The following is a 25,161-nucleotide window of genomic DNA, read 5'->3' as shown; positions in this document are numbered from 1 at the left end:
AACTGTTTTGTGATTAGGTCTAGTTTTTGATTAGTGGATTCTATTTTTTCCTTCTTAGAAATGGAGAGAATACACAAAAACATGATTAAAAAACAAAATGTTTAAAACAAAGTTTAATCCAACCTTTAAAGATACTATTTCATTCCTATCTCTCTGAGGAAATGGTAAGCATTATTATCAAAAGGGGAAAAACAATCTCATTTCTAGTTTTAAATATGTGCATTGGACTTTTGAATACATGAGAATATTTTCACAATAGCAAAAAAATAAAATCTACTTCAAATTCAATCGATATATTATTGAAGAAAATTTTGTCTTTATACTTATTTTTAATCAGTTAAAATCTGAGTTTAAAGCAAAAAGAATATACTTGCTAGTGAAGCACTGAGCAACAGTAGCATATATAATATTACGGAGAAGTAAACAGTCTTTTAATTTTGTACCAATTTATCAAAATCCTTCAATAGTGACTTTAAAAGACAGACTTGGGCCATGAAAAAGGTGCTTCATTCTAAAAGCCCCATTTTGAATTTGGATTTTCTCCTCAATAACCTGAGAGCACACTGCTCCGGCCCTGTCATGTGGAATTCTGCCTATAAATAAGCACTTCTCTAACACAGAAAACTCTCTCTGAGGATTACTTTTTTTCTTTGTGTCAACTCTGGTCGTTTTTTTTGTTTGTTTGTTTTTGCTGCAACACAAAGCAGAGCCTACTTCATCTATGCAGATTCAAGGTAAAAATAATAATTCTTCATTATTTTTCCTAGTTGCTTTCATTTGTTAATTTTACTTTATTACAAAAATATTTTACAAAGGCAGAATTTAATATTCCATTACTTTTACCCTGAAAAGATGCCTTTAAGAGGTCAAGTACTGATGACATAATACAGAAATAAGTTTTCTTATTTGTTCTGTAGTGAAGAAGAGAAACATCTCTTAATGTTTTTCAAACATACACATTTCTAGTGATAACCATTCCAAAAAGTACTTGACTGTCAAAGTAAATAAATGTATTCCAATAAACTTAAAAATTCCTAATAAACATAAAAAGTCATCAAAGTTTCTTGGTGAATTGGGTAGATTGTTAATTAGGAAATTATTGGTGACCAAACATAAGTGGTTTTGGTATGGATGAAAGCCAGATTGCAAGATATTAGGAAAGGACTAGGTAGAACAAGAGTGAATGCAGCAAATGCAAGTTGATCTATAAGAGAAATGAAACAGTAGCTTTCTGGGAAAGAAGAAAGGTTCCTTAGGATGAAAAGGGCTTCTCTCCTTCTCTTTTTAAGTCAAGAGAAGTGGGCTAATGAAGAGCCTGTATTAAAAGATCATGATCAAACATTCACTGAACACTTATAGTACAATATATAACACACAAGGTATGGTGAGTTTATGAATGAACCAAATCACTTTGGTAGAGTGGATCAATCAAAACAGACATGCAAATATTTTTCTTCTTTAAATGGTTATTTTGGTTGATTTATCTATAGTGGGAAGCCTGCATTCCACTCAAATAACACTGGCAGTACCCAAGTAAGGTTTTTAACCACTGAAAGAAAGTAAGCAGGTAAGAAAAATACTGGTTTAGGTTCAAGTGATAATGATCAAAAAGGTGGTACCGTGAGAGACATAAGAAAAAGAGACAAAAGGAAGATTGCTTAGAGAGGTGCTAGAAGAGACAAAACAGTATTAAGGTCTTATGATTGGTGAGCCAAGGAAACAGAGCAACAGTATTGAGATACAAATGATGCTACAGGGATGCTTACAATTCATGATTTCTCTCCAGGACATCCTGCTCTCTTCTTTGTGACTGTGCCCCACCCCCCCACCCCGATTTAAAAATCCCTTCTCTACCTAGGTACCTAGAACTCCACAACTCAATGTCACCCTTTCCTCCTTTAAATCCCTTTAAAATTCATTTCCTTTGGTTAGGACCACAGAAACAAAATAAACATATTACTATAGATGTAGTTCAAATAACTTACCAAATTTTTAAAAGTCACAGTGTATATCAGACTCTACAAAAGAAGATATATATCAATTTTATCCCAATTAATAAAATGACAAATTGTTTTGCTATGAAAGAACTCTGGAGTACCAGCTCAGGGACAAGTGGGTAGGTGGTAATGGTAGATGGCAAGAATCACCTGCGGAGCCTTGTCAGAATATGCAAGTCAGAGCCCCACTTCTGGAAGAAGTTTTAAACACATATTTTCCCCTTTCTACTACTTTAAGTTCCAGAGTCTGAGTATAATAATCTTTCTAGGATGATTTTCAGGCTCACACTACTTCAGCACCACTATTCTCATCTATAACAATCCACAAAGATACAGCAGGTATGGGGGAAGTTTAGGAATGTGAAGTAACCAATGGTATCTTGAATTAAATTAAATTAAATTCAAAGGTATCTTGACATCTTTTCTACATGCAGAAGAATAAAATCATTCTGGCTAACTAAGAGTTCCATTTAGTTATGTCTGACTACTTTTTATTCATGTTTCAGCATGGCACGAAAATATAATTCTATAAACTAGAATTAGAGTCAGTGAAAAAATCTTTTTAGATTTAAGCAGCTATGGCACATTTCTCTCCTAATCTTAGCTTTTAAAATGGCAATATTAGATTATTCTGCTGGGGCTCCCTTTCTATCACCATAATTTTAAAAATACACTAATACATTTGTCTTCTCATTAAATAATGATTTTTGTTACCGTCTGGTAGTTCAGAGAAAAAAGAAACTTCCATCTGTAGTCTATATTTCTAAGTTTTTCAGTCAAAACTGAATCTCATGCACACTAAAATACAAAGGTTGTATCTTTGCTCCTTTCTAATTATCAAGAGAAAGCACAGGGTGGAGGATAAGAGGAGACTGGGAAAATGAAGAAACACAAAGACAAGCCTCAACAGCATTGTGTACTCCCGAGAGAAACAAACTTTAAGTTTCAAGAAACAATTGCTTGCTGTCTGGGAGATGCTCAGGCATCAAACAATAAAGAACAGTCAACAGAGGCAAGAGGCCGTGCACGCTGCTGTGATTCCTACTCTCTAATCCCTCCAAGCTCTAGTAAAAAGGCCAGCTGTTGCCACCTCGCGTAGGGAGTCAGCAGAGCAAATTAACTGCGGGAGAAAAAAAGCAGACGATATTGGAAAATTCTAATTTACCAGCCTCTTTAAGCTATACTATTTTTTACCATTAAGGATATTAAACTATATCATTAAATTAGCCTATACAATGGCAGCCCAAGTAAAGGAATTTACCATTGTTTTCACACTTTATTGGTAAATGAGATATAGCTATGAAGTATTCAGATTCCACTGAAGAGTATCTTATGCCGACAGAGTACATGAAATATGAAGAAATACATTGAAACTTATTAGAAAACATTTTGGCACTTCCAACCTAGCTCAATAAAAAGCCTCACTTTAGGATAAGCTGCCATTACGTTCAATTAAAGATTCTGTATCTGTTGTAGCTGTACTTTAGAACTTTAAGTATGAATACAACCACACTGAAAAACAGTATCTGAGTTTTGGGCAACTTAGATACTACTTAACTATGGTGGAATTTGACAGGATATAGTTGGAGACATGTTTACAAGTCCTACAAAGAAGATTAACTTTCTTTAATCTGTTTAGTGGCTTCATATACACTTTAGTGTTCTTTAACCCAGATGTTCTATCAAAGTCTTCACATAGTTTGAAAGTTTAAATTTCAAAGATTTTTATATTAAAGGAAGTACATAGGATGATAATTATCATCACTAATGTATATATCTTTCTGAATAACACTGTGAAGGACATGTTAACTATGGAAGCTTTGCAATATAAAGGACAATTTTATGTAATTATATTTCCTAAAGGCTTGAATTTTGTCCCAAATTTGTTTGGCATAGTAGTTAAATGATCAAATCTCAGCTTTAGCAATTACTATCTATGGGTTTCTAAGCTTCCATTTCTTCACCTGTACAATGAGAAAAATAACCATACTTATAAGGTTGTGAGAAAAATCAAATGAGAATTCATAAAAAGCACTTAACCTAAAATGTGGCATAGGAAAAGTATTCAAATAATAATTCATCTTCATAAACAGTTTCAAGTTTTGACATAAAACAAAAAGGAATTTATTATAAAATAAGGAAAAAAAGACTCTTTAGGTCTTAGAAAGAGCAATCTAAATGATCAGTAATGTCCCTTTAATTGCTGGGTATCAATGATTCTTGGATAATGTACACAGAGAATTAAAGAGTATAATTCAGCTTTAGTGAACAAGAGTTAAAAAAAATAAACCTAGATTCTAAGTCCTAAGCAATTTATATGAAGGTCCAATACTTATAATAACTGAGTTAATAGTTGATAGAATATTCATAGAGCAAATAATAAAAGAATTGCATGCTGTACTGATAAAACTTAGGTTAGCAGCAAACACTATCAGCAATTGTTGTCAGTGCCCAGACACTCAGTTTCCAAGGTGGGATGGGGTAGGAAACAAATCCCAACAAGTCTGTATAATGTTATCACTCTTGTTTCATATGATGACAATCATAAAATCAATTTTATAAATCACAAAATAGATTACAAATAGAAAGAACTTTGAATTGAGCCATAATATACCAATTTTTATCTCTCCTAAGAAAGTATTCTAAAACTATAGTCTATTTCAATAAACAGATTAGACATATTACTAAAACTTACACTGGAATCTAAATAGATTTCATCTAAGTTGACACCATATTTAAATATCTATTAAAAAATCCCTTGAAATTAAACATTCTACAGAATCAAAAGAATTTCATGAAGGTCATAATGGGCATATTTAAACACCACCCAGTTCTAAGTGTAGGTAGATACTACAAATAAGGAATCAAGGTAGACTGATGAGCTGCATATTTTATTAAAATTGCCCATGAAGTAACTCAGTCTTTTCAACATCTTCAGAGATCATGTTTTCAAAAGTCTTGTTTTCTCTAAAGTACTTTCACATGACTCTGATCCATTATCAGTTGTAAAAATGAAATTACACCTTTCATTTTTTTCCTTTTATGTGAAAACAATCTCAGACTTACAGAAAAATTTCAAGAACACTACAAAGAACATATTTTTCCTGAAACATTTACTGTCATTATGCCTCATCATCCCCAAATATTCTATTGTGTATTAGCTAGGAATAAGGATATTTTCCTAAATAATTCCAATTTAACAATCCAAATTTAAAAATTGACAGTGATGTATAACCACCATGGAATCCTCAGATCCATTAAAGTTTCAATGACTGTCCTATTAATGTCCTTTAGAACAAAAAGATCCAATCCAGGATCATACATTTCATTTAGTGTTCATGTCTTTTAGTGTCTCTCAACCGTTCCTCAGTCTTTGCTTGTTTTTCATGATCCTGACATATTTGAAGATTAAAGATTATAAGATTATTCTGCAGACTGTGCCTTAATTTAGGTTTGTCTGATGTATTGTTATGACTGGATTTGAGTTATATATCTTCGGTAATAATATGTTCTAGAAGTGAAGCTGTGTTCTCATTGCATTTTATAAGATGGCACATGGGTTTGATTTGACCGTTACTGATAATACTAATGCTGAACACTTGATTAAAGTGATGATTGCCAGGCTTTGCCACTGTAAAGTTACTCTTTTCCCCCTTTTAATTAATAAGTGTTTTCTGTGGAGATTTATTTTTGTGATTATACAAACATCCTTTTCTGTATCACTAATTTTATTCACTTATTTATATAATAACCAATTCAGGGATTCCTATTTCATTCAATGAGCTGTAATTTGTTACAGTCATTGTTTTGATGTCCAAATTGTCCCAGGTTTGGTCAGCTGGAGCCTCCTCAAAAGGGCTTCTGTGTCCTATTAACATCTCCTCATCATTCTTCAAGCACTCCCTTCCTTTCTATACCCTAAGAAGCCCCAGGCTCATCCTGTCCTTTCCTTGTTCCAGCTGTGGAATCCACTGTATCTCCAAAAAGTCCTAGTTTCTATGTATGACTCCTCTTCCCATGAGCCTCCTGAGACAACGAGAGGTAGACACCTTTTTCATTTCTTTGAGTTAATTCTTCCTAACTCTGGCTTCATAGCTTCACTTCAGTAGTGAACATGGTTGCTGTATCTTCCCTAGAACGTGAGAGAATAATGTACTACTTCCTATGTACTCATTTTAAAGGACAGTTAGTGAAATCTCCAAAGTAATAAAATGATTTAAAATTGGGCAAGTCTAAAACTGGCAAAAAATATGAATGCATCAAAATTTTAACAATCTATGCAATACTCTGTCCTATTCTGAAATTGTAGTAAAAGCCTGATTGTTCCCTTTCTCCAAACTCTATTAACCAACAAACTACATTCCAATTGAATAGGCTATACTAGAAACTTTGATTGATCTGTATAATACATTAATAACTGTCAAATTTGGAAGTTTTCTGGGTCAAAGTATCTATGACCATATTCTCAAGTGTTACACCAAAGACAAATAATAAAAAAAAGGCATTCTGAAGACTCTTTTTAAAATAATGGACAAAGTCATGGCTCACCTCCTTTAGTATGACTGACGAAGCTGAGTCACTGGTAAAACCCTTGCTTCCAAGGATGTTATTTGGTCCTTAAACTACCATAGTTTTATATGCACAAAAGTAATAATTCATTTCAAGGCAGTTATATGACTACTTTCTCAGGAAAACCAACAGTAGAACATAAGACTTGGCTCGACAGTGTACACATCTGAATTAGTAATACACTTTCTTTAAATAATCAAATTGGGAGTACAGAGTGATGGGGTTACACAGACTTTATTATAAAGTATGACAAGAGACACTTATTTTTCAATCACTTAAAAATGCATATGCTGGTACATTTCACTAAAGTATTTCACTGTCTGATAATCAGACCCTGAGGGACACACAAAAAAATTATATACATTGGGACAGTGACAGGCCTCTTCCTGTAATAGTACTAATTTAGCATGAGATAATGAACCAGGGACTTCCGAATGGTTTTTGAAGTAATTCTCCTAACAGTCCTGTGAAATAACCATTATAGCAGCCATTTTACAAACAAAGCAGCTAAGGCTTTGGGAGATTCCCTGCCTGAGATAACACAGCTAGTAAATGTCAGACTTGAGCATAGACCTTCTACGTTAGCATAAACTGAAACATACTGCCAAAGTGGTATTAAAAAGCTAAAGTAAAAGTGACAGAAAATGAAAAGTTAAAATGAGATATGTTTAAAAAAAAAGAATATTTAAAGAAAGAAGGTAAAGGAAAAGAGAAAGCAATGAAGAGCTCAGATAATGAGGGCGAGAACAAGATCACAACGGGAGGATGACAAGAGGAGGGCGCACTGCTCAGGCACAGGCATAAAACAGAACCCTGCCTGCTTTTTTGGGATAGTCTAGTGACTGTATTGTAGTAATACAAATTCAGCATAGAAACTGCTTTCAAATTTTATTAATAAGAATTTCTTTCTATGCAGTATTTGCTTTCTTCTAGATATCAGAAAACTTATAAAACTGCAAATTTAAGTACACATCGAAAGAAAAAACACTTTGTTTCATGAACCTCAAATAAAGGAACCTTGTAACAAGTAAGGCTCAAGCAGAAGCACCAACAACCAGTATTTTTATTTCTATTTAATGATATATATGTTTCACTGACTTCCTTGGGTTCTCAAAGATCTAAGTAAATCTTAGTGTGCAATCCAATCTTAAAGCTAGGAACCCACCAGCATTCAAGAAGGAACAAAATATCCCCCCAAACAAAGTGACAAAGTGATTAGCACGGCCCAGGTAGGCAGAGGTTGGCAGTGGGGGGATAGTGGCCTACTGTAGGTGTTATTGCCTGACCAGGGTTAAGAGGAGGTTCACACAGGGGTGTTGATAGCCTGGCCCAGGAATGAGGAGAGTATCCGTGTAAGAAAGTGCCTGGTGCAGGGTGTTGGAACACAAACAGGATGAAGAGGGTGTCTCCATAAAAGCGTGGTCTGGCTTCAGGTGAGGAAGGAATCTGTGTGTGTGTGGGCAGGGGGCAGGAAATAAAGGGTGGGAAGGATGAGATGGGGAGATGCCTAGCACAAAGTGTCAGAGCATGAGCTTAGTCAAAAGGACTTCCTAAAGAAGAGCAAACTGGCATGGGATGCTAAAGCCTAGACAAGGTAAAAAGGGTGTCAAAGCAGGGTGAGGCTCTGTGATGGTGACCTGGTATGGGGTGATAAAGAGTCAAAACTGGGTGAAAAGAATATTTTTGCAACGAAGGGGGACACACCTTCATTCAAGTTTGGTCACATATAGGAGGACTGATCAAAATATGCAAATAGATTAAGGATACTAGGAACTAGGTTTCTGTCAGAAAAGAGAGTTACAAATACGGAAAGGGAGAGCATGAGAACAAACTTTGCAGAATTGGATTAAAAGTGGAAGTATCGGCGTCAACTCATGGTTTTCAACATATACACATCCATACGATTAGGAATTCATATGTCAATGTGTGTATATGTATTAATATCTGCCCACAGACACATACACAACATTTATTCCCTAGCTCTTTCCCCTGAGAAGGCCTGGGAACAGCAATATTCCAGTAGCAATGATTGTATCTAGTTTCCAGATCTTGATTTCTAAATACTCTTCTCCAAAAAAAGGAAGCTGGGTCAGGGAGTGAGCCTGGAACATCCTGCTATATGGAAGGACAATATTGGGACATGTGAAACATGAATGGGGTGTGAGAATTAAATATAGTAATGTATCAGTGTTAACATCCTGATTTTGGTGTTTGCATTATGGTTGCTGGGAGAAAATCCTTGTTTCTAAGAAATACACACTAAATTACTTGGATGTGATGGTACTTCAGGTCAGCAACTTACTCTCAAACAGTTCATAGAAAAAAAAAAGTTACTTGAAGATACTTGTAACTTTTCTGTAAGTTTGAGATTAAATGGATGAACAAATAAATGGAAACGGGAAAGGCAAATAGGCAGTAAGGCAGAGGGCAGGAAGGACTACTTACTGAGGTCTTCGGCCAGCTGAACTCGTTTGCCAGTAAGCAATTTAACCTTCTTCTCACTGTCTTCAGCAAAATCTTCCAATACTTCTTTAACGTTTTTCTCTAATCGCCTAACTATTTAAAGCAAATGAAAAAACCTGAGGAGCATCGTTTTTATGAACGCATAAGGATGATAATATTCATCTATATATGGAGAGTAAGAGTTTGTATTTTTTCTCATCATATTAGATCTATTTCTAGGTTTATACCTCTTACAGTTATAAAGAGAATTTCTACAATTATACAGTACTTATGTCAGCATGAAACTGATATATATTCTCAGAAAATGTCATATTCTTAAGCCAGAACACTTTAATGGAAGTGCAGATTTCCCAAAAAACTAAGTGATGCTTAGAAGTCCATTCCAAACAGAGTTTTTGTGCAATGAAGATACACTTCTGGTATGTTTTATCTCCCATCTTTTTCAATTATGATTATTTTCATTAATAGTTTAAAGACAAATTATAATTTTCAGTTTTTCTAATAAATCTATTTTTAGGGAAGTATTCTGGCATCTTTCTATTAAAAATGGATATTACTATTATTATTATTTTTAAGAGACAGTCTATGTCACGCAGGCTGGAGTGCAGTGGTGCAATCATAGCTCACTGCAACATCAAATTCCTGGGCTCAAGCAACTATTATTTTTTAATGCCAAAATTAGAAAGCAGTCCCTATGTGGCTTACCTTCAGTGTTTGTAAGTTGCTGCCTTAAAGTATTTGCAGTGATACCAAGCATGCGCTGTATTCGCCAGAACAAGACCACATCATTGCATTCCAACTGAAATATTAAGATGCAAATTTAAAAATGAAAACCATGACCATAAACACAACTACTAACGTCAGAACCTATATCCTAAGTTTTAATAAAAAATACTTAGATTTACCTAATATTAATATATATATTCTTACCATAGATATAAGCTATAGAACCTCTTCCGTGCATATTCATGAAATTCTGCATGATTTCAGCTCTATCTGCCCCACACCCATACAGTTGTGTTTTGATTCCAATGACAAGGCAAATGAAATTGGGAAGTAGAGAATTTCATTACATTATATATAAGTAGAAATTCACAGCATATACCCTCAATTTATATTTAGTTTCAGCTAACAACAACCATGTTTCTCTTAAATATGTCCTTAGGTTAACCTCTTTTCTTTGAGTGTACACTCAAGCCATTTTTGAAATTCAACTGTATATGAAAATAAATTGATATTTTTTAAAAGAAGCTTATTCTGTAGAGAGATCTTCTCAACAATTAAAATTATGCAAAAACCTTGACACTTTTACCTAGGTGCATTTAAATACAAATTTCTTTTAAGTTGCTGAAAACAAAATAAAACCATTTTAGAGGTCTCAATTGAATAAGATAATTGATTAACAGAGCTTTTTCAACAGGATATTTAAAAGTATTTTTGCTTGTAAGAAAATGCTCAAAATGTATCAGTCTGCTGCCACCTAGGGGTTATTTTGTCAAATGTGACATTAAATTATAAGTCTATTACAAGAACTTTATACAGTTCTTTTAAAGCATTATTTAAAATAAGATCTAATGATATGAAGAAATAATTATGATACATGAAAAAGGTACAATAAAAATTATTCTGAAGTATGATTTCCACTACAAAAATGGATGGTTAAGTTATATACATACATAAATACACCCTCCTCATGTATAGAAAAAGTTGAATGGAAATACGTAAAAATGTTAACTAAAATTACTTCTAGGTCAGGAGATATAAGTGACTATTTCCTTTTACATACTTTTTTTTTACACTCATATACACACACATTCTCGTAGGCACTGGGGATGACATGCATGTAAGATGCAGTTACTAACAAAGTGGCAAATAGCTTTAAAAAGATAAGAGGTAGATTATTCTATATATATTATATATACTTTTTTCTCCAGATGATCTAAGGACTTAAAATTAATGCTAAAGGTGAGGTTTACTTTTAAACATCTTTAAGCAATGACTGTCAAAAAACATTTCAATTTTGGAAACCTTACCTCAGAATCTACAAAATGCCTTTGGTAGTAATAAAAGCCTCTCCGACAAAGGTTACAATGGGTTAGAGCTGTTTTTAAAAAATGCCTTCTATAAACCTGATGCCAAGTATCCTTAATCTAAAATGAGAAAGAAAGCAAAAATCAAAGAGTTACTATATACTCTTCATGTTGATCAACCACACTGAGAAGTTATATATAAAATTTATTTATAAAATAGTTACTTAAAAGAGCAATGTTTTTATTCCACCAACCATTTTTATCTACTTTTTTACTCACTTCTCAAAAAAAAAAAATTAGATTTACTGCTACTTTGACCTCTTACCAGTTTATGTACTTAAAAATTAGCAGCACTTTAAGCAAATGCTGTTATGACAGTCAAACAATCATCTTGTGGAGTAGACAGGGTGGAGATTATCTTCCCCTAGTTAGAGGTAAGGAAACCAAGGCAAAAAGAGGTCGAAAGCATTGTCTAAGGACAAAGACTAGGAAGCTGGTCTCAGACCATGTCCATCAACCCAACAATATTTCCTTTCTGATTACTAAATTTCACTGCTACCACACCAACGATCCCTACCACTTTATTACTATGTAGTTTGAGTGTTCGATGTTCTTTCACAGCCATTGTCTTTATTTGAGCATAACAATAATGTTGAGCAGGTAGAACAAAGATCATCAACACCATTTGACAGATAAGAAAAGCAGGGACAGAGAGATTATAACAATTACTAAAGGCACTATTACTAGCTAATGTAAATGTGAATATACTGGAATTCACATCTCCTAACATCTAGTTCATCCAATATTCTTCTCATGGTACTTCGCTACTTATTTTATAGCTTTATAAAGTAAGCTAAACAAAATGTCACTTGAAAAAAACTAATATTTTCTTTTTTTTTTAATTTTTTTATTTCAGCATAAAAAACTGGCATTTTCTTGCTCATAGAAAGTAATTAATCTATACCCTAAGATATGGGCAAAAACTTAAAAAAAAAACAAAAAACACATAAACTCTTTCTTCTCTTCTACTGTGAAAAGTGTCAACACTAAAAGTTACATAAAGCTTAAAAGTATAAAACTGAATATTTATTGTTAATGAGAGCCAGGACCAACGTGGATAAATTAAATTGATATTCAACTAAAAATCTCATGTAATCATTAATTTTAATCTCATTTTCAGTTGAAAATAATGCTACATGTATAACAGCTCTAACTGCTTTGAGTTTTACCAATTTTCTTTCCTTTTTCTGACCTTTGGTAGAATTTAAAATAAGTATATTCATTCTTCAAGTATAGAAATATAAATAGCAGATAATCTTTAAAAGAATTTGTGGCTTTGAAATTTTTTATATGATTGCTCCCCCAACTAGTTCCAGTTTTCTAGCTGGGTTTCACTTAAGCTAATATTAAAATGAGTTTTTAAATTCCTTACATCCTAACTAAGCAGGAGGGAACACAGGTTCTGAAACAGGTTTTTTTTTTTAATTTGTCTCAAATAAACACCATGAAGGTAAGCAAAAAGTAGCCTAAAATGTAGACTGTTTTAATTCTCATATTTTATTACAAATGAGACAAATGAGATAAGACCCAAAGATCTTATCCAATTTAATAAAAACTTAACATTTGTATTTCTTCTAAATTCATTCATATCTAATTAACTGTAAAACATAAATATACATATATAATAATATTATCAGCCATATTTAAATAGAAATTCTATTTCATAATCTGAAACAGTGTGATGTGGTAGGTTTCAGCCCTTTTTGTAAGAAGTATGTGCTGAACTTACCCAAGTAAATCCATTTTTCTAAGTCTCAGTTTTTCCATTTACAAATTGAAGCACTACCCTTTAAAAAAGCAATACTGTGAATAAAGTTTCTACTCTTTATGCATTTAAAATAACTAAGTTCTTATTGTCAGCAAATGTACATATGATCAATGTCAACGTAAGCACTGAAATATCTTAAGTGACACATTAGAAGTAGTAACATTTTACTGCAAGAAACAAAGCTAAGGAAGCAGATTCATGCTTTTCAGCAATATTTATTACCAAGCTCGGATCCACTTCTACTCCTCGGGATTCAAGGTTCTTCCGGACTGTGGTTATTTCATCACTTGCAAGATAAGCTGGGTGTTCCTCATTACATTTCAACATCTTCTCCAATTCATTCTTGGTTTCATTGTGAACACACTTTAAAAAGTTTAAAAGAGGACTGTGTTTAGATGGTTCATAGTTAGGCATGTGTAAAAGCAGTATCCCAATTTTAATAAATATGTTACTATTGCATAATAGATGACACAAAGTTAATCACAACAAGAAAGAATACAGTACCCTGGCTTATCAACCTGAAAAACCAAAACAACACGTATAATCCCCCTCCTCGCTCCCCCCAGGCGATTCTGATCACCTTCCCCTGTTCTAGGTCTCTGCTCTAGGGCACTGCCTTGCCCTGAAACCCTGGGGAGAGAAGGAAGGCTCTTCTCTGAAGGATTTCTAGATTCCTCTTCTAGGTTTACAGACCCTTTGCACTGACATTAAAACCAATTCCTCTGCTTTTCTTGAAGGGATTTCCCTATGGGTTTAAGTTCCTTAGAAAAATAACTTACAACCAGGAGTCCTGCCTTTCTGAGTGTTTTTAGCCAAAGCACATTTACCACTGGTTGCTGAGGCAAGTTCTGCCATCACTGATTGTTCTAGACTTTAGGTCTAATTTCGCTAAGCCTTGAAGGCCAGACACCATTTCTCTTTTGAGTTTATCTGCCTTACACCAGCTCTTTCTAATCAATGCCTCTTCCTATATCAAAGTCAGAAACCACCGATGGATCTCCTAGAAATTCTTTTCTGACAGATCTCCTTCTCTGAGCCCAACTGCAGAGCAGAGATAACTGATGCACCCTGAACACATGCATGATCCAATCACTAACTATGTCCACTTCCTCAGCTTTTCTTCTGTCTCTTATTGACTCACTTTCCACAAAAATGGCACACAATAAAAAGAGAAGAGGAAGACTGTCTCTTCACTATTTAGAGACAAATTGAGACTCACATCTGATAGAGAACTTATAAAACAAGAAATGTGGGAAACTGGGAAAAAATAGGATATTGATTACATAATTTAGTTAACTCTGCATTTAAAATGAAAACAAAAATATAACAAAGTGATATGCCATTTGGTAATTTTTCATTCTCTTTATCTCCCCTCTCTCCATTTTTCCATTTCTTGACTCCTTTCTCTAATTAAATGAACTCCAGGATCAAAGAAAACAAGAAAAGAAAGTGGACTGGATGCTATCTCTTTTTCTTCTTCACTATTTCATTCACTTATGTATCCAGAGTCTATATTCTATTTAGATTCTTTTATTTAAAGAATGAACAAAGAATGAGCCAGTTATATAAGACTGATAGATAGGGAAAGAAGCCATAAAAGGGGTGGAGGTTGGGAGTGGGGATTTCAGTGATTTATATATTTTCCATCTATATACTCATTTTTAAAGTTATTTATATTTAACTTTACTATTGTGTTCTTCTGAAGTACTCATTAAATGTTTATTATGGGAAGGAATGCGACACTTCTATTTCGTGTCTGAATTTTTATACTTATTTTGTGAACAAAAAATGTAAATGAACAAAATAATCTGAATAGACTACCAACAAAAAAAATCCAGACAGAATGGGAATAAGGTTAAAAAAATCATCGTATCCTTTTTCCCCTACTCACATTCATTGTACATCCTCTGAAATCCATATCATTTTTTTGTTCATAACTTTAATCTTTTTCATGTCAAGTAGGGAATTGAAATGAATAATCCATCACAAAAGGGGGATGTTTCATTTTTTAATAATACAACTATTTCACTAAAAAAAAAAACTTTCTTAAGTAGTTTATTCTTTTTTCTAAAGATTCATTATATTTTAGAAAGGCTAATATAAAACATTCGAAATAATGAAGATTGGTCCAGAGCCATAGAAAGGTTAAATTTTAATGCTTGAATTAAAATGAACAAAATCATATTGTCATAAGACCAGAGATTACTTTTTACCTGTTCTTGGGTCCGATTCTTCCAGTATAACCACCTCTTTTTCCAATCTGGGCCTATCATGTTTTCAATTGCATTTTCAGCTAGAAACATTTTTAAAAAATTAATCCATCAAAAATTTTATCACTTACCAAGTACATAATTTATAAATAATAATGGTCTTGCTTTCTTAACTACTTCAAAGTACTGTATCAATATGAAGTCAGTTGAAATAAAGAAAACAAATTACAGGATATGGCACATATACAAGAAAAAATTTAATGTGTTTAGAATCCATAGAAAGTACAATTGCGTTATAAAATTCCTATAAGCACAGTAGCAAACACACTAAAATATTTTGAATTGTAGCTTTTAAGAATGAGTACACATAAACATCACATGTTCAATTTGTTTATTAGTTTAAAGTAGTGACAAAGCAGCTGACCAAAAAATCCCACAAATAATATGCAATTATACTATAATATTAATGGTAAAAACCTTGAAATGTTAATTATATTTTTACAAACATTCACTAAAGCTGGATGACTTCTTAATCACTCAGAATACTCAGAATTCAATAACCTGTGTCCCTCAATAACCCCATGTCAATAACCTGTGATAGTAAAGATACTTACTATCCTTGAGACGAGCTTGAAGAGCCTCTTCCATAAAATAAATAGCTGCATCCCACTGCTGTTTATCAGATATGGACCGGTCTTCCAAAGCATTGTGCTGAATAACCCTCTGAAATAACAAGTAAAGAAAAATATAATTAGTTTTTATGTCTCATCATTTTTCTAATTTTATTTAAACTGTAATCTCAGTAAATATGCAAAATAATAGATATATCTAAAACAGCATAGAAGTATGTCCCTCACATAAATATGTGGGAGCTCGTTTTATTTGCCTATTTGTCAGCTTTCTATCTAAAAAATAAACAGAGATTTTTCTCTTGGCCCAAATTAAACAAGCTAACCATCTCTAAAAGAGGTAGGAGATATATTAATATTATACATTTAACTACATAAAATGCAACACTTAGAACCCCAAAATTCAAGGGTTATATTCAGGTCATTTCCTCTCCTTTCTGCCATATGACCTATGTGTTAGCCTTTTCAAAAAAGAGAGGGGAAAAAATTAACCATTATCTCACTGGTAAGAGTAATGACAAAAGGTAACAGGGTAGATGCTTAAAAGGTCTAGACAATCATAAATGTTAGTTATTGATTACAATTGAAATTGGTTTCCAAGTTTTATAATTTTTGAGTGAATGAATGAAAATGGCACCATTCTCCCAGAAAGCCAATATTAACAGGGCACTTGACAAGAATAAATGTGGTTTTCAAACATGAAGACAAACATTTCTTTAAAACAAAATTATAAATAAAACCAGCCCATAGTGAGATATATACTTTCCTAGAAAACTCTCAATCCAACAGTGCCTCTCGTAACTCTCTGAGCAAAGCAGGTGCTTAATAAATTTGATATTGGTGGTGAGAACTTTCTACACAGCAAAAGATTTATCAGGTGGTGGAGGTCAGGAGCCAGGCTTTGTAGTTAGAAAGAGCAGGGCCTGAATCCCAGCTCTGCCAATGACAACAACAGGACTGCTTAAGAACTAAATCAATGCCTGCAAAATATTTGCTGGCACATAGGAAGGATTCAATACATGACAGTTAGTGTTATGATTTTAGAAGTCTAACATTTTATGACTCAAATCACTGAAAACCAATGTATTTAGCTCCTTTCAATACCACAGAGGGTAAAATTAAAAGCAGCTATCTAGAGATAAGTCCATGAAATAGCTAAGGGAATGACAATTTGTGGAAGTTTAGGGGAACCTGTTCACTGCAGTTTGGCTTTTTTCTGAAATGAAAGCCAAGAAAAAAAATAGCAAAGGGTGACTTTAGAAGGGCAGAGAAATTTAAAGGGACAGATACAGATCACAAATCTATTGCTTTACTTATTTTAAATTCAGAATGTAATTTAAATAGTCTCATAAAAATAGGCTCCCATGAAACAGTATTAATTTGAGAAGTTATATAAAAATTTGAGGCTGATCTCCCAAATACAAACAACATACCAAGCTATCCTCTGCAAAGTCATTCCACTTGTGGCGTTTAATACTTTCTTCCTTAACAGCCTCTTTAAGTTTATCAAATATATCATCATGCTCTTTCCCTTTGGGTTCTGTCATGAAGCGAGAAAATTCTTCTTGTAGGGTCTCCCAAGCAACCTAGAATTATTTAAAAGAAAAAAGCTGCATTTATAATATATATTCTCATTTAATATGTAACATGGAAAATAACACATGAACTTAGATGTGATAAATCAGCTTATCAGAAAATACACATGCAACTACATTAACAAAAAGACCAATATAAACTATGGTAGAGGTCTCGCATGGATTGCTAGTGGGACAGATTTGGCCTTCTGACACATTTTGGTAGACATACACAGTGTTTTACATTTGGAAAATTAGTTGCCAATATTTAAGAATTGGGACCTCATATGAAAATCTATATTTCCAGCTTCTCTTGAACTATCTGGGAATGGTATACCTATATTCCTACGAGACATCACCTGCTGGAGTGAAACAGGGCTGCCTTCTTTAGATAAGGTATGCTTTCTAAGTCTGCCACAGGACTTAGTTCACTTATTCATTTCAACCTATAAGACATTTCAGTTTGCCTGCTTCTTCCACATTTAAATTTTAAAATTTAAAAGTTTAAAATTTCTTAATGATTCAATCATCTTCACATCTTTGTCTCTAAGCAAAGGTATGAAGCAATGCAACAATATTTTCAAACGTAGCTATGTATTATTCAGCTTTATATTATAGCTAACTACTAATTATTGAAGCGGAGAGGAAGAGCAGTGTCAAAAATAATTGAGAACTAAATCTACTTAAAATTAAGTAGGCTTTTTAATGTTGTATTTTATATTTAGCCTTCCCTTATTTGAAACAAAGAAATTATGGCATAAAGAAAGGTGACTGTCCAAGAATACAGAGTAAGTGGTGGGGTGAGTATTAAGATCCATGTTTCTTGACTCTCACCAGGGCCACATCCTTTCCACCACACCTAACGCTGAAGGCAGAAAACTGCAGGAGACACAATCATTGCCATTTTTATGACCACTTCCACAGCTTGAATCTTAGGATATGAAAATATCTTCTCACGGGACAGGGCCCAGAAAAATGTTAGTGCCAGTAGTGAGGAGAGCTAGCGAAGTGGTGGCAGCAGCTCCCTAATTAAGAGTAAATATGTCAAGAGTTGAGCAGGGCTCAGCAGCATGCAACTTAGGCAGAGAGGATGTAAGAGTTCACAGAAAGAGAAGATTGAGGAAATTGAGAACAGAGGTAACGAAACTAAGACTGGAGCAGGATAGGAAAGGAGTGAAATCACACCTGAAACTGATACTTTATATCTAAGGTAGGTATGAAAAACAAAATTATTTTTAACATTGACTCCAATATTGTGAGCAACTTCACAAAGAAACATAGGATACACTGATCTTAGCTAGAAAAATCACTGTTCATAGAGTAATACGCATGAAAGACCAACTCAGATGATGATTATAATAATAGCAGCTACATTTCCTGGGCAGTTACTATGGGCCAGGTGCTAAGTATTTTACATGTATTAACTTATTTAATCCTTGTAACAATCCTGTGAGGTAGGCAACATTACCACCCCTATTTTATAGATGAGAAAACAGAAAGGTTAAGCAACTAGTCCAAGGATTATACAGCTATTAAGTGGTAGAGCCAAGATACATGGGTAACAGAAATAGATTCTCTAAGGTAGTTTTTTATATAGTAATATTCTGTCAGGATCCTAACTAAGGAAATGATTATTTAAGTATAATTGGGCCTGTAGAAAATCAGTACCTGAAATGTTTAATCCATTAAATATTTTCCTTATAGAATCTCTAACTGCGGAAGAAGTTCAAAATATGTAACACTCAAGCAAATTTTGCTGGTGTTGTTAAATGCTATCTTTGGAAGAAGAACCAATATCCTCAGGCCAACACCATACCAATTAATAAATGTTTATAACAGTAGTAACTGGTAGTAGCAACATTAAAGTTAGTCCCAACACAGAGATGAGGAACAAAGAATAAATGCAGTATTCTGGACCAAAATATGACCAAAAAGAAAGATAGTGCCTGAGATGGGAATAAAACCTAAAATTCACAGCTCCTACTCCCTTCAGATAATGCTTCTTACCCATTTAATTAAATTATATCCTAACCTCTACTGCTTTATTAGGGAGCTGTTTATCAGTCCACTGTTTAAGCTTGATGTCCACTGTAGTATTAAAAGTTCCCGAATTCATGGTCTGTGCAGCTGGAAGATAGATGTTTTCAATCACATGAGTGGATACTCTTTCCCACAAAGATTGCTGAAGGATTTCCTCCCTGAAATTAAAAAAAAAAGTATCAATAACGCCAAATCTAAATATTAAGTTTTTAAAAACAGCTTAATTGAAGTAAATTTTTATACTGTATTAATGTACAATAAATTGAGTATATTTAAGGTTTTGATAAGTTTTGACATATATATACATCTATGAATCTCAGAAATCAAGATAACGAACATATCCATCATCCCGAAAAGTTGTAACCACTGCATTTACTGTCACTATAATTAGTCTTTTCTAGAATTTTATGTAAATGCAATCATACAGCATGTACCCTTTTTTGTCTATCTTCTTCCACTCAGCACAATTATTTTGAAATTCATCATGTTGCTGTGTATATTAATATTTCACTTCTTTTTATTGCTATATAGTATTAACATTCTATTGCATGAATTTGTTTATCCATGCATGTGTTGATGGACATTTGGGCTATTGCCTGTTGTTGGCTATTACAAATAAAGCTGCTATGAGCATTCATATACAAGTTTTATATGGACATATGTTTTCATTCCTCTTGGGTAAACATCTAAGAGTGGAATAGCTGGATCATATGGTAATTATATGTTTAGCTTTTTAAGATATTACCAAACTGTTTCTCAAAATGGATGCACCATTTTACATTTCCACTAGCAGAGAAAGAGAGTTCTAGATCCTCTATATCCCTACCAACACTTGGTAAGGTCTGTCATTTTTAATTTTAGCCATTCTAGTAGGTTTATAGTGGTATCTTACTGTGGTTTTAGTTAGCATTTCTCTAATGACTAATAAATCTGAGCATCTTTTCATGTGCTTGTTTGCCTAATATTAAAATATACTTTCTATGTGTTTAATGTGGAGTCCAAGACTGAAAACTTCTTGGTATAATTTTTACAATTTATGAGACCACAGCACAAAGCATACAGATGTTATGGGGTATTGCTAGGTAACATTTTTCAACATTTCGTGATTAAAGTATTAATATAAAAGATACATAATCACAATGAAAATTCTGCTTTAAGAGACATCTTACAAGAACACAGATCACTAAATAAGAAAAAGACAAGTATTTTAATCAATAAAAAAATTGAAATCTCAAGAAAATATTTATTTTGGTTATCACAAAATAATTTCACTGTAATAGAATACTACAACATAAAAAAATACTCCACTCATGATATGGTCAGTCTTAAGAATAACCTCAACCCTTAGGGATGCAGCTCAGGGTAGCAACAACATCCCTGCTGTCCAAAAGCCAAGCTGAACTCTGTTCAGAGAGGAGAGTCAATAGTTCCTTCCCCACTCCAAGACTACTTACTAAACATTTTGTGTTAAATTAAGTCTACTAAATTCATGAGTTAGTTTCTCCTTGCTAGCTTTCAGGTCATTTTTCAGTTACAATCAGAAAAAAGAGAGAGTATAAGGAGAGGATATACCACTGGGGCCCAGAAAGACAGAGACAATTTAGTCACTGAGTTAATGACAGAGAGTGAGAGAATTTAAGGAGTGAGATGGAAGACAAGCAGCTTGTCAGGGTTTCCTATTCAGATATCATTTTAAACACAAACTCAAGAAGATTTCTGAAAGCCGAACAGGATCCAGCCCCTGACTACTGGGGCTTTTTTCTGCTCTTGCCTCAGAACAGGCATTGGTCTGTTATTTCTTCCTAGGAGTCTGTGGGCCAGGAGTCTGTATCCTAGACACCCTTTCAAGGAAACCATAATGAAAATCCAGACTACCAAATCCTGAACAGCCTAAAGTAACATTCTCAAAGGCGGCTGCTGCTTTCCAACCCACAGAGGCGGCTGTTGCTACCCACCCTTGCCCGGCCTCTCCTGCCTTTTCTTTTCATCACCAAGCTGCTGTTCCCTGTCCCAGACTCCCACTGCTCCCTTCCATCACAACAATTTTATTGTGCTCCCCATACCCTGTTCTGTGACAAATATTTCTTTTATCTCCAAACTTTTTCTGGCTCTCCCTTAAGAACAGTGATTGTTCTCAAATTTGGCTGAGTGGAAGCTGTTCACTAGCTGAATGGCCTTCAGTGTTAGGAAGTGGAAGCTATGTCCTCCTCACTCCATCATCTCTCTTCTGACCGTCCTTCCTCAACTCTCACATAAAAATCCCTGGACTGTGAGGCCACCCCATCTGATTATAACATCTGCTCTCCTTACTTGTTGCCATCATCTACCAATTCCCCAGCCTATGTTCTGTGTGATTATAGACATCTTTTCTAGCCTAGGTATTGCCACCAACCAGGGATAACTTCCACAAATATATAAAGTACAATTAACATTGTAGTTTTATTACCTCCTTTATTTCCAGGAACTTTACTTAAACTCCATTTTAATTAAAAAATACTTTTCAAAATGGAAATTTTTTCTTTTAAAGCAGAGGACTTACTCCATATAATAATTTCAACCAATACAGAAAAAGTAAGAAGTCCCCCATAATTCCTCTTTCAGGAGATAACCACTATTTACAGCTTAATTTACCATTAAAAGAATATAATGCCCATATAAATATTTGTGTGGGTATATGTATTTACAAGTGGATTATATTATACACAGTTTTATAAATATTTTTTAATCTAAAAGTATATTGTACACAGCTTTCCATGTCAACATCCTTTATCTTTCAACTGCTTCACTGTAACCCTCTCTATGGATAAACCAAATACCATGTAATTCCAAATAAGAAACCTAAGTTGTCTTTCTTTTTTTTACATTTATAAACAAAACCAAGGTAAAGAGTCTTATGTGTTCATCTTTGTCAAGTCTATCTTCATTCCCACATATTCCGAGCCATGTAATTACTGGATATAAATGTACTCACTATTTAATGGGCTCTTCTTCACACCTACACATCCAATTACTAAATCCTGTCAAGTCTATCTTCTAGATAACCTCTCAAATATCTCAAAAATCTCTCCTCTTCGATCTGCACCATCCCTATCCAAGTTCAAGTCACCATCAGCTCTTGCCTAAATATTGCAACAAGTGCTTCCTTGCTTATAGTTTTCTCCACGTGTATTCCATTTTCCATACTACCAAGATCTTTCTAAAATGCAACTTTGACCTAATCCTCTTCAGTGACCTCTACTGCTCACAGGATAAATTTCAAGCTTCTGAACATGGCTTATAAACCTTAATAATCTTGTTACATCTACTGTTTTACCTCCTGTCTCTTGCCTCCATCTATGCTAAAGCCACAGGACACAGCTACCTGTGTTACCTTTCTTGTTCTCACCTCCTGGCCTTTGCAACTCTCCTGCCCCTGCCTTTACCTAACACTTATTTACCTTTTAAATGTCAGATTATGATATCATAAGTCTATCTTTGATTTCTCAAATCTGAGTTAGGGTACTTGAGTGTGCTTTCCCATTTTCCTTTCATTCCTTTAAACTAATTCAAAATAAATGTTTTGAATTTATTCTCCAACCATTGCATGCATATCATAACACCATTTTTTAAAAAGCATTTCTATAAAGCTAGCCACCTATTCTTATAGAAAAGATATGTCTACACTGATGGTCATATAATATTAATGATATATCAGTATCTCCTGCTTAATGTCAGCTAATTGAATCTTGAAAACCAGGTATGTTGTGTAAAATGCAAGAGTCTATTTCCCACTATAATGCATTATATGTCAAATATAAACACCCAATAACATTCTTAAAATATAACTAAAGTACAGTAGAATGTCTATAAATACATAAGAAATTATCACTGCCGAAATAAAATACTTATAACACTGCTTCCAGATCACCAAATGTAAATCAAACAGTCCTATGACTTAAATAATTATAAACATTCTTGGCACGTGTCCTAAAATACCACATTCAGCATAATGAAACAAAAAGATACCAATAAAAACTCCTAAGACGACATCACCTATGTCACAAAAATAAAATGTTTTGAGCGTAATGTGGGTGAATTCAATGTGGCATGAATAATTAAGGGGACTTGCTATTTTGATTTATGTATGTGTTAAGCTTTAGAGTCTGAAATAAAAGGCAATGAAAAGATCGAGAATCATGTGATCTGGTAGCTCACAAAAATCAATCTCGAGCAGCCAGATGTCTTAGTTCTCCTTTGCCTGTTCAATGGGCAATCTGGCAGTATAGGTTTCTTGTCCCTTCACAATTTCTTTCAGCCACCTGTGTATTAAAATAAATTAGGTTTGTCTTCAATGCTCACTTTGGTGGAGGAATATTTTGATTTCAAAATTCTCTGTCCAAACAAAACTAACCTTTCCATTTGTTGATGTCAGAAATTTATAAAGGGATCACATTTTTCCTCCTATAAATAGCATTATTAGTTGTTATACTTTATAAATCACTGTCTATGTACATTACCCTCACACAACTAGCAAGGCAACAATTAGTATTATATTCATTTTATGTGGGACACACAGAATGAATACAATACTGGTTGCCTTGCTAGGTCATTGCAAGAGAGATATATCTATGTACACATACACACATATGCATGTATGTATACATACATGCATATATATACACACATATCTATACATCTGTATGTCCCTTGCAACTTCAAAAGCTAACTGACTTACACAAAGCCATAGAACTGGCTTAAAATACAAATAACAAACATAAGTTGTGCTGAATATATATTGAGTAATCAATCAACAAGTATTGACAAGATCAGATCTCTTTAATAAGATTAAAAATAGGCAAATTTTGACTACTTCAACACTTTGGAAGAAAGGGCACTCAGATGAGAAAACTAGTGATACAGAATTCAAGATTAAGGACAAGATACTATTGTCTAGGCTCAGTTCTGATACCCTTTACCTGAGCACATAAAATAAGTAAGATTTATCATAAATGGCAATAAGGACACTTCTGCTCCATGAATGAAAAATTCTTAAAAATACCACAGACTTTATTAGAAATATAATTTATGCATAAGGAATTTGTTAATTAAAACATGGCTGCAAAAATTTTAAGGCTACTTATACACAGCTTATTTGCAGTACATAGAATCTATTTGGTTACAGGGCCCCATTCCCACAAATTTAAGAATGGCCAAATTTACACAAAATATAAATTGAAGGTGACAGTTTGACTTAAAAGAAATTTGCAGAGAATTTTTCAAAAAGATGCATTTACTTGCTATTTAAAAAAATCTCAAATATGATTCAATTCAAAATGTGATTTATACACAACATATTAGGCACACGTCACAGAAAGTAGTAACTGTTCTCACTCAGGAATGAGAACTTGAAAATACATACTATTCTCCTTTTACAAGCCAATTTTCTCTATAATTTTGTTCTCTATGATTAATGCAATAAAAGCAACCAGTACTGACAGATGTTTAATATTTGTATAAAGCACAATTTGGTAAAATTTTGCCTAAATGATTTTATAGAAATCATGATTATACATTTATTAAGTATAAGATAAAGAAAAGCCAAAGATGAATCAAGATTTAAAAAGGACATGGAGAAAGAAAGCATCTTCCAGAAATTCAATTGGTTAGACTATAATAGTGGTTAGATTTTGCAAAAAGACATACTTGCATGTTTTTGTCTATTTACTAAGTGCTTTGAGGGATGAGCCAAGGCAACACTAAATCACTGCTTTATCAATCTTAATTTTAGTATTTCATCATAACACATACAGTAAAGTGTGTGAGGAAAGAGATTAATATCAAA

At 33.6% G+C, this 25,161-nt stretch overlaps 1 protein-coding gene across 4 annotated transcripts in view; it reads right to left on the bottom strand.

Moving 5' to 3' along the window:
• The window catches only part of OPA1 (OPA1 mitochondrial dynamin like GTPase), an 86,333-nt gene that overhangs the window by 19,901 nt on the left and 41,271 nt on the right, over positions 1 to 25,161 (bottom strand). For all 4 annotated transcript variants that reach the window (XM_045539952.1, XM_045539954.1, XM_045539953.1 and 1 more), the window contains 8 exons: positions 19,333 to 19,498; positions 17,160 to 17,312; positions 15,712 to 15,820; positions 15,101 to 15,180; positions 13,110 to 13,250; positions 11,063 to 11,179; positions 9,735 to 9,828; positions 9,012 to 9,122 (listed from right to left, as the gene is read on the bottom strand). In XM_045539952.1, the coding sequence (XP_045395908.1) occupies positions 9,012 to 9,122; positions 9,735 to 9,828; positions 11,063 to 11,179; positions 13,110 to 13,250; positions 15,101 to 15,180; positions 15,712 to 15,820; positions 17,160 to 17,312; positions 19,333 to 19,498 (971 nt within the window). The remainder of the gene's footprint in view (positions 1 to 9,011; positions 9,123 to 9,734; positions 9,829 to 11,062; positions 11,180 to 13,109; positions 13,251 to 15,100; positions 15,181 to 15,711; positions 15,821 to 17,159; positions 17,313 to 19,332; positions 19,499 to 25,161) is intronic.

The sequence above is a fragment of the Lemur catta genome, chromosome 1 (genome assembly GCF_020740605.2).
Source record: "Lemur catta isolate mLemCat1 chromosome 1, mLemCat1.pri, whole genome shotgun sequence".
In the NCBI taxonomy this organism is placed as follows: Eukaryota; Metazoa; Chordata; class Mammalia; order Primates; family Lemuridae; genus Lemur; species Lemur catta.
Note: the sequence above shows the minus strand (reverse complement) of the source record. Positions and strands in the feature narration are given on the sequence as shown.